The sequence below is a fragment of the Myxine glutinosa genome, chromosome 2, assembly GCF_964187855.1.
Source record: "Myxine glutinosa chromosome 2, kmMyxGlut1.1, whole genome shotgun sequence".
Taxonomy (NCBI): Eukaryota; Metazoa; Chordata; class Myxini; order Myxiniformes; family Myxinidae; genus Myxine; species Myxine glutinosa.
In genome coordinates this window covers 59,837,711-59,854,177 of record NC_136262.1, presented here as the reverse complement: position 1 = coordinate 59,854,177, position 16,467 = coordinate 59,837,711, and the positions used below count along the sequence as shown (strand labels likewise).

At 45.7% G+C, this 16,467-nt stretch overlaps 1 protein-coding gene across 12 annotated transcripts in view; it reads right to left on the bottom strand.

Moving 5' to 3' along the window:
- Positions 1-7,026, bottom strand: part of LOC137422367 (uncharacterized) — a 35,036-nt gene extending 28,010 nt beyond the window's left edge. Inside the window, exons 1-4 of one of the 12 annotated variants that reach the window (XM_078773334.1) lie at positions 6,726-6,844; positions 5,524-5,553; positions 4,938-5,141; positions 647-679 (exon numbers count right to left, since the gene is read on the bottom strand). In XM_078773334.1, coding sequence (XP_078629460.1) covers positions 647-679; positions 4,938-5,141; positions 5,524-5,553; positions 6,726-6,735 — 277 coding nt within the window. In that variant the 5' untranslated portion in view covers positions 6,736-6,844. Of the gene's footprint in view, positions 1-646; positions 680-758; positions 4,448-4,842; positions 4,900-4,937; positions 5,142-5,523; positions 5,554-6,725 lie in introns of those variants that run through there. The other 11 variants (XM_078773336.1, XM_078773333.1, XM_078773330.1 and 8 more) reach the window with 11 other exon arrangements.
- Positions 7,027-16,467: the final 9,441 nt, after the last annotated feature.

Below are 16,467 nucleotides of genomic sequence, written 5' to 3'. Positions count from 1 at the left end.
CCAACGCCAAGAATACTATTAAAGACACCCCAATAGGTACAAAAAGACCAGTTTCGACAAAAACACAATTGTGAAAAGTTACTTAACTTCGAAAGCGAGCGTGCATGGACAGCTTTGAAGAGACGAGACTTCCAATCTTGTGCATGTGCAGAATACATGTAACCGGGGTTTGGGGAGGTAATACGTAACAGTACTATATGTCTTCTTTTTGGGGATTGGCAAGATGGCATAGGCATAGAGGTATGCAAGCTTGCCTCTTCTCTCTGACCTGTCTAGCCTGAGTTTGAATGTAGACCAATCAATAAACTGTCGTCCTGGTGTTTCGCGGGCATGGCAAGACATCAATGTGCATGCCGTCTCTCGGATGAACGTTAAACCAGGCGTGTGTCTGCTGGCATTATTTGGTGGATATTGAACATCCCACGGTATTTGCTGAGCTATTGCCAGCACTCTGGACAAATTCCAAATTTCTGCTCCAACCTATAGGGGGGGGGGGGGGGGGGGTACTTCTTATTTTGTATGTAAGACAAGGCTGCTGGGGTGGCATCATTACTTTATGCTTATGTCCTACTTATTACGAATCGCAAGTTGTGTCAATGCAGCAACGGGGTAAGTTGAAGCAAAGAAGGATGTTTCTCTTGCTTACCAGGCAAGGGACAAGGCCCATCGCAAATTGGCTCTGTGTGAAGTGATGTGAGGAGTATGTGAGACAAGGAAAAATTGGGGGAAAAGGGATGGGTTATATAAGGGTTAAAAGTAGTGGTTCAAACAATTTATAATCATAGAAGTGAAAGATGAGCAATGAGACGAAACTTTTACAAACAATGCAACAGCGCACAATTTAACTAGAACGGCACTCAGTCGAGAGCAAACCTCTGCCTGGTTGGCCATATCACTCAAAGGTGAAGAATCACTTAAAACATTCCACTAGCTCGATCCGGATCCGGATCTTCACCAAAATTGAATCGATTCTTCCTTGTCACACACACAATCTGTTCAACAAGTTTCGTCCACATCCATCCACAACTTTTTGAGATATCCTGCTTTGTATCGTTTTGGCCCTATCTCCCAACTGGTGAAGAATCACTTTAAAAACTAAATAATTCTCATATCCGAATCCATATTCAGATCTTGACAAAATTGAATCGATTCTTCCTTGTCACACACACAACCTGTCCAACACGTTTCGTCCAAATCCATCCATAATATTTTGAGATATCCTGCTTTGTATCGTTTTTGGCCCTATCTCCAAATGGTGAAGAATCACTTTAAAAATTCTACTAGTCGGATCCGGATCCGGATCTTCACCAAACCCTAATCATTTCGTCCTTGTCACATACGCTGGCTACATCTCTGCCAAATTTCGTCCGAATACCTCCATAACTTGAGATATTTTGTTCACAAATGGATAAACAGACAAACGGACAAACAGACAGACAGGGGTGAAAACATAACCTCCATCCACCTTTGGTGGCGGAGGTAATAATCCTGTTTTTTTCAACAAATATCTGTATGATGGATTGCCAAGACAATCGATGAATCAACCACCCAACCAAAAAATTTGCCTCGTCTTTTACATTTGTTCAACACACAAATGGGCTTTTTATTCTGTTCATTAACTCAACTGGATTACCGTCCAGTTGAGTTCATCACATACTGAACACTCCGGCGGCCGTCGTCCGTCGTCCGTCGTCGTCTGTCGTCTGTTGTCCGTTAACTTTTCGACCTTAACACTCCAGCATCCACAAATATCAACCGATTCTGATCAAACTTGACATGCAGCATCCTTACCCCAAGGACCAGGTTGGTATTACATTTCAGCCCGATCCGTTGAAAAATGGCGGACTTAGGCGACCATTTTGTGTTTGGTCATGAAAACGACGTTAACACTCTAGCATCCACAAATATTAACAGATTTTGATCAAACTTAGAATGTTTAACCCTTACCAAACAAGGTAGGTTGCTATTGCATTCCAACCCGATCCGTCGCAAAATGGCCGCCATAGGCCGCCATATTGTTTTCAGCTCCAAAACGACGTTAAGACTTTAACTTCCACAAATATTTATAGTAAGGGCATTTTATGAGATATTTCACAAATCTGTTAACTAAATTGTTACCAAAAAATTTCTTCACCAATATGTTTGTAAAGGTGTGTAATAACATGTGTTAAAATGTTGAAGTTCAACTCCCGTGGGAAACCCAGAAAAAAAGCTGTTGAATTCGGGTACCGAAAAATTATTTTCGAGAATTTATATATTTTTTAATCGGCCCTTAAGTAACTTATGAGGGGTCAAATAAGGGTTTTTCATGATTCTGAGTTGATTGTTAACATTTATATTTTCACTTTTACATTTACACACAAAGTAGCTTTTATTTCACATACATATATAATACTCAAGAGTTATTTCTCATTCACAATGTCAGAAGTTTCAACAGTCATTGTCTATGTCTTCTTCAGACTCAACAACATCATGGCTGCAGTTTCTGCATGTAATGCCATTACAGACTCCACAGGCCGAGATGCACGTGACCCCATTCTTCTTGCAGCTGCATCGCCGGTTGCTGCAATCTCCATGACAATTACAGCTCGTGAACTGCAATAGCTCCTCAGGAGCCGTGGGGTCCAGTGTTGGAACTGGCTCATACCCATGCTCATCGTTCCTATCTGTTTCCTGTTCGTAAATGGAATAATCTTTACTTCAGTTCCTCTCAGGATCTTAGCTTTGTCGAGTGCCTTCAACTTCACCCGGGGGAAAGCTGCTGTTGTCTGTGGATCTGGCAAAGGTGGTGCCGGAGAGGTGACTTCGATCCAACCCATTGAGTGAAAGGGTGTTTCCGTGAATAGAGACAATGTTTAAATCTATATTGTCTCCAACAAACTGAGTGACTGCATTGTTTGTTTCCCCAACCTCCATAAAGACCACCTGATAATTACTTGACAATTCACTTTCACTGGCTGGCACTTTGGCTGTCATCACTGATTGATCCTCAAGCGCAGCATCAACCGCAACCTCATCATTGATCTGTTCATCGGTTTCCTCCACAATGGTGTCAAGAGTGCCAGAAGTATCTGGAACATCATCTCCACTCCTACTATTAAGGAAGCAGTCAGTATTTGTAGTTTTGTGTCTCCGTGTAAGACTCAGTGTATCCCAGCCGGTGGAACTTGTTGAGCATCCATTTTGACCCAAATCTATCATCAAGTTGTATGGCAAGCCCCATTTGGTGTGGCAATACTCCAGACCGAGGTCGACAGGCCTTAATAAAATTCTGCCCCCAAACGGCAACTCTTTCGTCTGTCTTGACAATCGGTCTCAAGAACATCTGAAGGCTTGCAGGAACAAGTGTCAGCTGACTATCGATGTCAGTCATACTGTGTGTGGTGGGGTATGACTTTGGACCTAAATCAATCAAGGCAATATCATTGGATATGAACTTGAGTGCCGTCTTTATGATCCGAGTCTTCTCATCTCCATGGTCAAGATTAGCATGATGCCCTCGCAGAATATTGTCGGTGCCATCTTTGAGACAGAGTACATCTGCCCTTCTTTCCTGTGTTGTGAAATACAAGGTGTCTTCATATTTCTCTAGAAGTTTTATCTTTAGCCAATGCTTTGAATAAGAAAGGCTCTTCTCTGGTGACTGATCAAACTCCTGCAGCTTTTCATGGACTTGGTCCATGTTCATTACCCCATGCTCTAATTCTGAGTCTAACCATTCGCAGAATTCAATAAAAACTGCCTCTCGCTCCTCATCAATACTCCTCTGTCCTCTCTTCCTTTTTCCTTCCTCATCAGTCTTGGACAAACTGTCACCTCTCGCAAATATAAGTTTGCATCGCAAATGGTACAGTGTTTCTTCTGCTACCAAGTCGTTGATCCCTTCCAGGCGTCCAGTGACTTCAGTGCCCCAGTCATCCCCGCGACTCCGTGCTGTCTTCAGCAAGCTTGCCTTCAGTGTATCTGCAGTCAAATTATCTGGCACTCTGTATTTCTTTCTAGCTTGTGCTGGATTATTTTTGTAGAGCTGGGCTGGTTGGTTGCAAAGAATGCATACATCCTTATACAGGAGGTCAACTGACTGTGATCTTCTAGAACTGCAGCCAGTTGATGAACTGAACTCACAAGTAGTGCGTCTTCTCTTCAACTTTGATGACTCTTTCTCTGCCTTTGATGCTTGAGCTGACTTCTTGGTGGTTGCAACAAAGTTGTTGTACAGATCATTTTTACACTTCTGGTGGTACCTCAGTTTTCCTTCCTTTTGAGCCTCCTTCATACGTTCCACAACAGTAACATTTTCGACAGTTTCTGCTTGTTTCAATAAAGTTGAGTATCCCTTTGGAGTTGCCTGTATGAGCCTTTCAGCTGGTGTATCCGAGCGTGCACAGATGAAGCAATTGAGCACAGGTGGAGTAACGTCTTCATCCATATTGCTAGACTCCATGTTCTGCAAAGTAGAAAATGAGATATATTTAGAAATTATTTTTCCACAAAGGAGTGTCTGTGGTGAAATATAAATGTTAACAATCAACTCAGAATCATGAAAAACCCTTATTTGACCCCTCATAAGTTACTTAAGGGCCGATTTAAAAAAATAAAAATTCTCGAAAATAATTTTTCGGTACCCGAATTCAACAGCTTTTTTTCTGGGTTTCCCACGGGAGTTGACCTTCAACATTTTAACACATGTTATTACACACCTTTACAAACATATTGGTGAAGAAATTTTTTGGTAACAATTTAGTTAACAGATTTTCATATGTTTCCCTTACTATTATGGATTTTGATCAAACCTTGTTGACTTTTCATTTAAGTCAAATCTAGTACAGACAAATGACCTACTTTAAAGTTTTCCAGTCAGTTCAGTTGAGTTCTGCTTCCCTGGAAGCTCTAGTTTTTCTGAAACACAAAAGTCAAAAACTGCACAATTGGCTCACCTATGTACTTGTGGAAATCCACCAGATCAAAAGTGATAACGGCTACTGCTGACCATGTGGCGATGATAGCAAGAGTGAGAAACCAGGTTGCGGGAAAGCAAACGAGACTACCACTCCCAACTACCCGCCTCACTACTCGTTTCACCACCTTTTTGTCTCCAGCTGTTGCTTTGATCTGTTCATCAGTTGTTACTGTGCTGTTTCCTAGTCACACATACAAGGGTGGGGTAAGGATAAAACATGGAAGTTTAGAGACAGTTAGTGGGAGTGCGTATGTAGCCCTATGGGGGTGCAAATGGTGTTCTCCAGCTTTTAGAAAGAATCTAAAAGACGATGAGATTTCGGATGGAGGACATTAAGGGAGGAAAATATAGCATTTGGAGGAGTCAGATAGCAAATTTTTGAACGATTTATAACATAAAATATAGACAAAGACACATCTCTCAAATAATAATGTCGCATTCCCGGGGTGAACACCCTTAGGACAGATAGCCGAACAAGCTTTACACTCCGAGGCGCTCAGTCAACGATGGCGGACCTTCTTTATACATGCTGGGGAGGGCAGTGGGGGTAGCGAAGCTCTTACCTGTACGGACTCCACCGAAAGTCTTCGCCCCTGTTAATCAATTCAAACCGACACGGAATTAAAATGTACAAATACCGGATTTATTGAAAGAAATGCCGGTAACAAAATAATGCACGTAAACTAAAATTCCTAATCAAGGGACCCTCCAAACGGACTCGTATACAACACAAGGGGAAAAATAAAGGTGAAAATAATGCGTAGTGTTTGTGAGGTGCGTTTGCCTGCACTCTGCCTGGCGTCTGTGACCGTCCGGGGCTGTCGAAGGTCCCGCGTCCCTACGCGGGAAACGCACGCCCTGGCACGAAGTCTGTCTGCAGGGACAGGCCTTGGCGCGCAGTTCGCTCCTCTAGCCGCCGAGCGCGAAACGAGCAAGCTACACCCATCCACTTGCTGTCTGCTCCACACAGCACCCAGACGACGCACAGCCGGCACCGACGAGTCAAGGAAAGGACAAAGCGGTCGCTCAAACTGATGAAATCCAGGGACCACAAAGACAAAATGTCGGGACACAACTGTTCCTGATGAAATCCAGATGCTGAGAGCTGTATCTACGGCCATTCACAAAGACGGCCCCAACGCAAGAGAGCACCCTATATGTGACCGCACGACACCAATGTCCCCACGCAAGAGAGGACAAAATGTCAGGACTCAAGTCCTTTATTCTCCAGGCTCTGGCGTCATCTGCCGATCCCCGTGTGTGCTCCAATCAGCGAGTCCCTCTCATTGCTCTACAATACCGGACCAATCACCACCCCTCAGGGCATGGCCTCCTGGGCCTGCTTGCTTGATGTTGCGATGTGGCAGGTGGCAGTACCAGCGGCACCGTTCAATGTCTTGTTCCCTTGGTTTTTATTTCATGTTTATTTTAGGTGTGGCGTGCATGGCTGGTGTGGTGTGTGTCATCAGGAACAAGGGGAAAAGTACAGAGGCACATACATACAGGGGATTAATTACCCTTGATCTCTAACTAATTAACCTAACCCCACCCCTAGTCATGAGGACAATTATACACTTGCGCGACATCTGGTCTAACGGATTTCCTACTTATGGTACATTTGGGTTCCTCTTCTTCATCACGACATACGGGGCATGGTAATCTATACACTTCTACCTGGACTAAGGTATTTCATTGCCTACCCCCCACAAACATAACAATAATAAAGTTATGGCAGTTTGAACAAACTTGGAAAAAAAATACTTACTGCATGGCATCCAAGATTACCTTTAACTTGCAGAACTCCTGACATAATGATTGCAGGGCAATGGGAGGGGAGGCTTTGAGAACAACGATGTATTGAGGTCTATCCGCCTGACTCGAGTAAGCCACTCAATCGAAACTTCAAAATAGCATTGGCAATTGGACACCGGCAGGACGCTTGTTGCATCTTCATGCTGACCTCAGCAGCTGAACACGCCGCCCTCTCTAAACGTACCTCCTGCACTGTGCCCCCTCCCGAGTATTCAGCTCCTACACTGTGCACACCTAACTATCTACACCAGTCTGCACTATCCCTTCCTCTTCTTCTTTGCCATGTCTTCTGCAATATTTCATGCATCGTTTCTTGATTTTCTGGGCAGTATATAACAGATGTGGATTCTGCATTATCAAAATGATGCAGCAACAACTTTTGTTGGATTATAACCAAATACGAATGTAAACGTGCAAATAAACTGCAACTTAACTGTTTCGTCACATAGGTGTATGCACTTTGATGACATCAACCACAATGGTTTGCCATTATTTCCTCTGCCACCGAGGGTGGGCGGAGATTATGTTTTCACCCCTGTCTGTTTGTTACTTGCAAAATCATAGATTTTTCAAGCATATTGCTTGGTCTTGTGCGTTATTTTGTCTGTCTGTCTGTCTGTCTATCTCTGTCTGTCTGTCGACAGTTTGTTTGTCGGGGTTTATTTGTCTGTCATTCGCCTGCAGGTCACAATTATAAACCGATCTTCACGAAACTTCACCAGGTGGTACAGTTGGTCATAAGGAAGAAACCCATTGATTTTGAGGTCAAAGGTCAAAGGTCATCTTGGTCCTGAGGTCAAATTTCGAAAATTGTCATTTTTCATTAGTATTCACATTAGCATCTAATTTACAAGAAACGTCTACCTAATTTACATAAGTATTCAGCTCCCTGCGTCAATACTTGGTAGTAGCACCTTTGGCAGCGATTACAGCTTCGAGTCTTCTTAGGTATGTCTGTGTCAACTTTAGTCCTGCAGCGTAGTCTGATATTTCAGATCAATTGTTCAAATTTGCATAAAAGCACCAAAATCGGCACACATGTAGAATAATGTATTCCGAACAATTCTAGATATGGAGCCACCCGAGATTGTGCCTTGGACAGCTACGGCGGCCATTTTCCAAAATGGCCGCCATTCTACTTTAGCGAAATGGGCTATATACTCTTATTTTCTTATTGTATTGGTGGTAGATATAAGGAACGTGTAAAATTTTCAGTAAACTGACCATGAAAAAGGCGTATTCAAATATTATGAGCCAGTATTTTCGATAAAAAAGCCATTATTTGATTTGTAAATGGCTGCTTTCCTGAAACTTTTCGCTGAAAAGTACCCATTATTGGAGAACATGAGTCAAATGATATTCATCACATTCAATGGGTTTGGAGTCAACAAAAATTGCATTATAGATTACATGCTTTACTCTATTTTTAAAAGGGAACTGATAATCGTGATAATGACAAACTCAGAAAATGTAGTCAAATTATTGCACACTTACTTGACTTTGAAGCGGCTACGGTCTGTGTCTACTGGCATTCTCCTTCACAAGCACACAGTCCAGTGCATTGCAGATTAGCCTTCTTGCATTTGCAGCGGTTTCTACAGCCTTTTTTGCAGCCGCACGACACCAGCTCGAAGCAGCTTTTTGAAGCCTCAGGGAGTGTGGTCCAGAGCGGTTCGTAGGACCCATCCTCTGTTTCCCGCCAGCCCCAGCTTGTTGGTGATGAAAGCACGGGTTGAGGGACCAAGACCTGCCCCCAGACATAGCCACCCTGGAAGACTGATCTCTTCACATGCTGTTCCAAAGCATCGTAGGTAGGTGGGATGCGCTGGACGGAGTTCCTCTTGGCGAAGAGTTTCTTTCTGGCCTCGTTGACGTCCGTATATGGACTGGTGCGGTCATAGAGGAGCACCACAAACCTTTCAATGCAGTGCATTGTGTCATCCTGGATGTTGACTGGCGTGGTGGTCAGGGTGAGCAGGGAATCTGTCAGTTCTGGAAACGAGTTCCATGTGGCCCAGGCAGATTTCTTCCCATGCCCCACGAATGCTGATACCGTGTCACATCCGGTCATGGCGTGGAAGACAGGGAGGGCACGTGACTTCTGTGGGCCGAGGGAGGCAGCTATTTCATGGGCAGGGATGTAGCGGTAGTTCTTGCCCGTCCCAAAGGCAATCCAGAGTTCATCCATGCATGTTAGTGCGTGGGCTACCATCACCGCCAAGACGACGACGTCGGTGTCTACGGTTCGAACTTGAATCCGACGGTGGTCATGTTCTGCAGCATGGGCCACATGCAGCATGATGCGAGTGTCCGCCTCTTCTTGACTGCATGGAGCCAGTGAGCTTTCATCTTCCTGCCTTGGAAGGCAGATCACTGCTTCACCATCAGTAACTACCAGCTCCTTTGCCTCGTCATGGAAGGACTGCACCAGCACATCGGACAGGAAGGTGAAGAGCTCCACCTTGTTTGCGTCGACACGTAGGAAACTCTGCCAGTTTCCTGGTATGGCGGCGGTGCTCACCACGCGCCGTCGCACCCCTTTTCCTCGTTTCTCCCTTGTCGCCGACTTCAAGGAGCCATCTTTGTAGCTATCCCAAATGAGGTCGAGACATGAAGCACCACGCAGCTGCCCTTCGACGTATGGGATGAAGACTTGGTGGGCATATTCTTCAAATGTCTTGGCAGTGCCAGGCTTCAACATCTGCACGATGACGGCGCCGTCAAGGACAACAGAAGTGACAGCAGGTGCATCAGACTGAGCTTCAGCAACGCCTTCAAGGCACACCAGCAAGTCGCTTTTGCTACCCAGGTGTAGCTTGCCTGCATCAGATAACGCGGGAGGACATGCTTGATTTTCATGACGGAAGAACTCGTCCAGGTTCCCATCGCGGTTCTGGCTGCCTATGTAGAGCCTTGCAAATAAGGCCATATCATTCTTCATAGATGCTTCCTTTCCTTTGGGCGCTTTTGGTCTTCTGTCTGTTCCGAAGAGGGGGAGCTTGTTCCTCTTTATAGGTTCGTCAATAGTCTTGGTTCTGTCTATGAGGCAATCATTTGAGTATGCCTGAAACTGTTCTTGTCCAATCTGCTTGGCAGTGCGAACTGTTTCAATCACTGCAGGATCGGCAATCTCCTTGGTGTCAAGGACCAGCAAATCTGGACTATCCTCCTCGAAGGGATTCCTCAGCTCTTCAATGACAGCCACAAGTGATTGTACATCTTTGGCAAATGCTTTCTGTGCACTTGGTGTTTCTTCATGGTGACGTGTCTCCTCCTTGGCGTTTGGATGCATGTTCGCCTCCTCAAACTCCATGATCACTCTGGCCACCTCGGGTCCGGCGACCATCCAGCGCCTCAGAGCACTGGGATTGTCCGTCAGGCCAACGGCACCTCCGTCAGACTTGACACGGGCATTGTTCTGTTCATGCGCTTGGTCAAGCGGAATTGCTGAGAATGCCCTCTTGGTCTTTTGCACTGTGAAGTGGCCTGCCTTGAACTCATTGTAGATCTCTGGGTGCTGTTGTGGAAGTTCTGCCATGTCACGCAGATGGACCGGTATCCACCGGGCATAGTTTATATGGTCCAGCGCGAAGAACCATGGGACTATCTCAGTTAGAGCATCCAGGTACATGCTGAAATCTGCCTCTCTCAGAGATCGCACGTAGATTAGGATGGAGAGCTCCAGATCCAGGGCTGTTGCCCAGTACAAAAACTGGGGAGAGCTGTTCTCTTTCTCATGGCACCAGTCTTCGAAGTCCTCGGGAGGCTGGTCATCTTCTGCACTGGCGCTGTGCTGATCGTATGCACGTCGTTGGAGTATGTACAAGGCAGCTGCTGTGACCTGGTGTGCCATTCTTGTGCGTGTGACGTGCGAGGCCCAAAGAAAGGAGTCAGCGGTTCCTGCAGTAGCAATCTGTGCCTGTGCGAGTGCATGTGTCCACCCGCTTCCCTGCAACCAGTCACCTAGTGTCTTCAGTGCTGCCATCTCGACATGCAGGCCTCCGAACATCACCACCAGTTTGTCTTCCCCATGTGTTTTCGGCCACTTCCACTGTATCTGCTTCGCAAGAGCAAACAGTGGCTGGTCGAAAGCCAGAACAGGCGTTTGGCCCGGGTTGAGATGCTCAATGGCATTTCTGACCACATCCATGGAGTGTCTTATCATTGCGACCGTGTGTGCACTCTCATGGAACAGAGGAAGCAGTGAAGTTGGCGTGATGATAGCTTGGCCTGGCTCCTGGTGGCTGGCATGGTATGCAGCCCATGATGTCTTCTGATAGACTCCGTCTGTGGTCACATCTTGAACTTCGAGCGCACTTCTCAGGTTCTCCAACCACCCATACTCTTTCTCCTTATGCTCTGCAAAGCTGTCCCGTTTCAGAGAAGTCACGGAGGTGACCGGTACTGTTAAGCCCTTGACAGTGGAAGCAACGGGTGTTACCTCAGTGTAGTACTTAGGTAGATGGTCAACAGTCCTTGATACAGCAGGCCCGCCAGTGATGACAATCCCACGCTCCACTTTGTTCTGTTTGGAACATCTGACACGCCCAGTTTCCCATCTCTGCAGAAACGCGCAGGACACAGTCATATGAGATGCTGAGACCCAGGCTGAAGAGCTTGTCCACTAGTCCCCTCTTGCGAGTCTCAGCGTGCAGCATCAGGCCAATGTACATTGGCAGAGGAGTTTCTTGAGATGTGGCATGTCTGACAGCTGGATGTTCTTTTGTCTTTGTACCAACAGGAGAGGTGCTTCTTTTCTGCTTCTGCCGATGCTTGACACCATTGAATTTCAGGAGCTGTGCAATGGACAAAGCTGCCTGTGTTGAAGGAGGATCAATTTGATTCTTGATGTTGGGTTCATGCAGCACCATATTTACCAGTGCAAGTAGCACAAGTGGTACAGCCTCCTGCTGGCAGCCTTCCTTGAATGATCCAGTGAATGAGTTGGCTTCCTCAAACATGTATCGACGAACTATCTGTGCAGCTCGAGCGAGGTGAACTACTTCACTGTCACAGTCCTGCTCGCAGGCTTTGCCAAGTGCCTCGCCAATGTCCTCATCAAAAGCCAACAGGACATCTCGTCCTTTGCTCTGTGCCCGTAGGCCTGGGAGCTGGGCTAGTAGGCGTTCTTTCAGCCTTGTCGTATTCACTCTCGTGTCCAAGGGAACTCCAAGATGCTCCATTCTGGTCGCGTACAGGTTTGCTAGGTCGGCAAGTCTGAATACAGGAGATGTGTCCTCTTCCAGGTGAGTATCTTCAATGTAAAGGGCAAGTTCTGCCAGCACAATTCCAGAGACCACACTTTCATGACCAGTTTTGTCTTCAGCATTGACAGAGGCCTTTGCGCGATTGTAGAGAGACATTAAACACTTGGAATGATACTTGGCATCAAGAGCCCGCATATCACCCATGCTGAGCCGTGCCAGCAGTTCGTGGTCTCCAATTTGTGTTGCACACTGCCGCACACGCTGATCAATCTTGAAGGTGGTGGCTTCATGTAAGTCCACACCAGACAGTCTGCAGAAGAAGCATGAGGGTTGACTAGAGGAACTTGATTCTGCACTGCGTGACCTGGTGCGCTTTCCTGGCACGGCATTGCCTTCACCAGATGAGCTGCCTCCTGCTGGCCTCTTCTGTGCTCTTTGCAACTTTGTAGTATTAAAACGAAGCATGCATCGTTTATGATAGACAGCTTTGTGGGCAACCAATGCGGCCTCGATGCCCTCTCCTTCATCAAGTCTAGCAAACTGCAGCGTTCTGGGTAGTAAGCCCAGCTCTCCAAACTGCATCAGATTCCCGGCCAGTGTCTTGTACCCACTCCCTGTGTTTGGGCGTTTTGAATTTGCTGGGCAAACAAGGGACTCTGCTGTATCCTCCTGGCATATGGCACACAGTTCCCAGTTTGTGTTGGACGGGCCAACAGACGCACGGTCAATGCAAGAATGCGCTAGCTGGATCTTGTTTGACATGGTCATGATTATCACTCAATATTCTGCAAAGACACAAAACACCTTGTTACCACACTAATACTACTACTACTACACCACTATTACCAATTACAACACCACTTCCACCACTATCACCACCACAACAAAATACTTCTGAACCTGTCACCGATGCTGTGTGCGAAAATGGATTTTCCCATAAAAATGACCATTTTTTCCCCCAATACAATGGTTGGAACTATATTAAATCAACACAAATGACATGTGTATTGTTTTTATTTGTAATTGCACTTCACATGGAGTATTTATCACCTCTAAGAAACCTGCAAAGCGAATAACAATGACAGATATCCCATGTTGTTAAAGTGGAATGGCGGCCATTTTGAAAAATGGCCGCCAAAGCTGACCAAGGCACAATCTCGAGTGGCTCCATATCCAGAATTGTTCAGAATACATTAGTCAACATGTGTACCAGTTTTGGTGCTTTTATGAAAAGTTTTACAATTGGTTCGCTATGCTGCAGTACTACTTTGGACATCTGGATTTGGACAATTTCTCCCATTTTTCCTTGCAGATTTGCTCAAGCTCTGTGAAGTTGGATGGGGAGCGTCGGTCACCTGGAAATTCTCATGCAATCAGCACAATGCGCTTACCATACAACTGAATTAATATATTTATATGCCTTTAAACCTTGATTGAAATTGAATTATATATTTGAACACTGTACAACACAAATCGCCTTCATAATACTGTACTTCCAAAACCATGCTATATATCGATACACAGCAATCCCGTGCCCACCACTGGGTTAGGTGTCTGAAAAACACCATGGTTGGTAAGACGAAAAGCTTATTGAAAATAGAGGGTTATGTTCCACAGCCGCAGAAGGCTTATGGAAAATGGAAAAAAATACATTAATAAAAATTAAATACAGTAATAGGGTGCAGTAATTTTAAAATTCTATTTCATTCCGTAAATTAATTCAGTAATAAGGGTTGTAGTCCACGACATTGATGTAGATTTCCCCCCATCTGGGGGATGATGTGGATGCGGGTGTGGGTGACTCAATGTCATATTGGCTGGTGGAGGTTTGAGGGTCGGCGATGGACGTTACTGTACAGTAGCTGTACAGTAGCATCGGTGGCCAATTTTCTTAAACTGAAGTTGGATGGCTGGCTCTTTTTTTTTTTTTTGGAGATCGCTGTACACCTCCTTGTAGGGCCTCATTAACTCCTCCAACCCGCACTTGAAAATAAGGCTGGATCAATTTCCATTAATTGATAAATGGATCAATTTCCATAAAATGGTCAGTCAGATTTGAAGCAGGAAGCATTACTTTGCTAAGGCTGCCAAGAGTCATCCTCAAGAGACTTTTTCCACCTCATCCGCATTGTCATCCTAGTCACTGCAGGACTGTATCAGCTCCTCAAGGTTATCCTCAGTCAACTCCTTCACGTGTGACTCAAGGAGCTGCTCATCGTCATTAGGCTGCATTTTGGTCAGCCCCTCACCTGGCAATTCTTGCACAATCTGCACAATGCGCTTAGCACCTCATCATCACCTTAAGGGAAGCCTTTGAAATCATTCACTGCCTACCTCCAAAGTTTACCTCAGCAGGCGTTCAGCATTGACGGCTTCACATCCATGGAGTCTTTGATGATGCTGATGCAGTCCGCGATGTTTTTGCTCTTCCAGCACTCCGTTACTGTTACTATCTCATCCTTCTTCATGGCATCCAAGATGCGGCTCAAAGTGTGGTGAGTGTAATAACTCTTGAAAGTAGCTCTTACACCCTGGTCCATAGGCTGAAGGAATGACATCGTGTTGGGATAGAGGAATACCAATTCAACATTGGGATGGGTGAACTGAGTCCCTCAGGGTGGTCGGGTGTATTTTAAGGATGAGTATCAACTTGAAGGCCAGATTTGTTTGGGCAACGTACTGCTCCACCTCATGGACAAAGCAGTTGTTAAGCCAGTCCATAAAGATTTATATAGAAGTGACCCATACCTTGTGGTTAGACCTCCGAATTACAGGGAGGTGGGTCTTATTCTTGCCCTTCAGAGCGTGGGGTTCAGAGATCTGTAGAGGAACATCGGCGTGATGAAGCATTACCATAAAGGAGAAGGTTCAGCCTGTCTTTTGCTGCCTTGATTCCTGGAGAAGACCCCCCAGCCTCAGAAGCAAAGGTCCAAGTTAGCATACAACAACAACAACATGCATTTTAAGGCCATTTTCCCTGCTAGAGCGGGGGTTAGTCTTGCGGTCCCCATGACAATCTTCTCCATTTTGCCCTATTTTCTGCATCTCTCCTTGTTAACCCCCTTGCCCGCATTTCTTCTTCCACCATCTTTAGCCAAGTCTTTCTCGGTCTTCCCCGTCCTCTACTTCCTTCTACATTCATTTCCATCACTCTTCTCAACCAGTCACTTTCATCCTTCCACAACACATGACCAAACCATCTCAACCTGTTCCTCTTCACAGCATCAATCCCAGGCTCTATTCCCATCATCTTTCGCAATTCATCATTTGTCTTCCTCTCTCTCAACGATACTCTGCACATCCACCGAACCATTCGCATTTCCACCCTTTCCAGCCTTCGTTGCTGCTCTACGTTCATTACCCATGTCTCACTCCCATAAATCATAACACTTCTCACACAGGCAGCATACACCTTTCCCTTCAGCTTCAACGACACTCCCCTCCTCATCAGCATGCCACACAGTTCCCGAAACTTCTTCCATGCACATCTCACTCTAGCAACCGTTGCCGAGTCTGATCCACCTTCTCCATTCAGCATGTCTCCGAGGTAGCAAAATGTTTTCACACCTTCCAGCTTCACGCCGTCTCCAAGATCCAACTCAACATTTCCTCCATCTGCAGCTCCCTCTGTGCACACCTTACATTTGAAAATAGCTGCCACACTTGTTAATGACCCTCTCAGACCACTGCATTTTTGATGAACCCACTCAGCGCACATTGTACATTGAATGGAGTTCACTCCGACACCCTTCCTGCACACAGCACATGGCCACTTCCAAGTTCTTTCCACCTCACCACATGCTTTACCACTTGCCATCACCTTCGTCTTTCCGATATTCACCTTCAGACCTTTTGTCTCCATACATTCCTTCCACTTGTTCATCTTTTCCTTCAGTCGATCCATACTTTCCGCAATCAACACCAGATCATCTGCATACAACAACTTGCACGGTAAACCCTCCTTTACGTTCTGAGCCAGCACCTCCATCACAGCTACAAATAGTAGTGGACTTAGTACCGACCCCTGATGCACTCCCACCTTCACCTCAAACTCACCACTGTTCCCGTCCTTCGTCCTTACAGCTGTGCGCGCTCTTTTGTACATGTCCAATTTAGCATGAATTTCCAAAAAATGGCCAGTCTCGTCCATGTTGAATACCTGCTCCGGTAGGTTAGCCTTCACCTCCATCAACTTCTTCAATTCTTCAGGATACAGCACAGCGGCCGGGTGATGTGCTGAGGCTGATTCGTATGTATTTTTTACATTGTGTAGGCTGGACCTTTTCTAAAAGTTCTCAAACCAGCTCTTACCTGCTTGAAACCTTGTCTTCAACATTTCCCTCCCCCAAACTTTCTACAAGGTGCTTGTACAACCGCTTCACCTTCTCACGAATAATATCGGTACTTAAACGTACTTTTTCTGGGCCTGGGCTTCCATCCATATATTGAGCTTTTTCCATTTTTTCTAGATTATAGTCGTGCAGCATA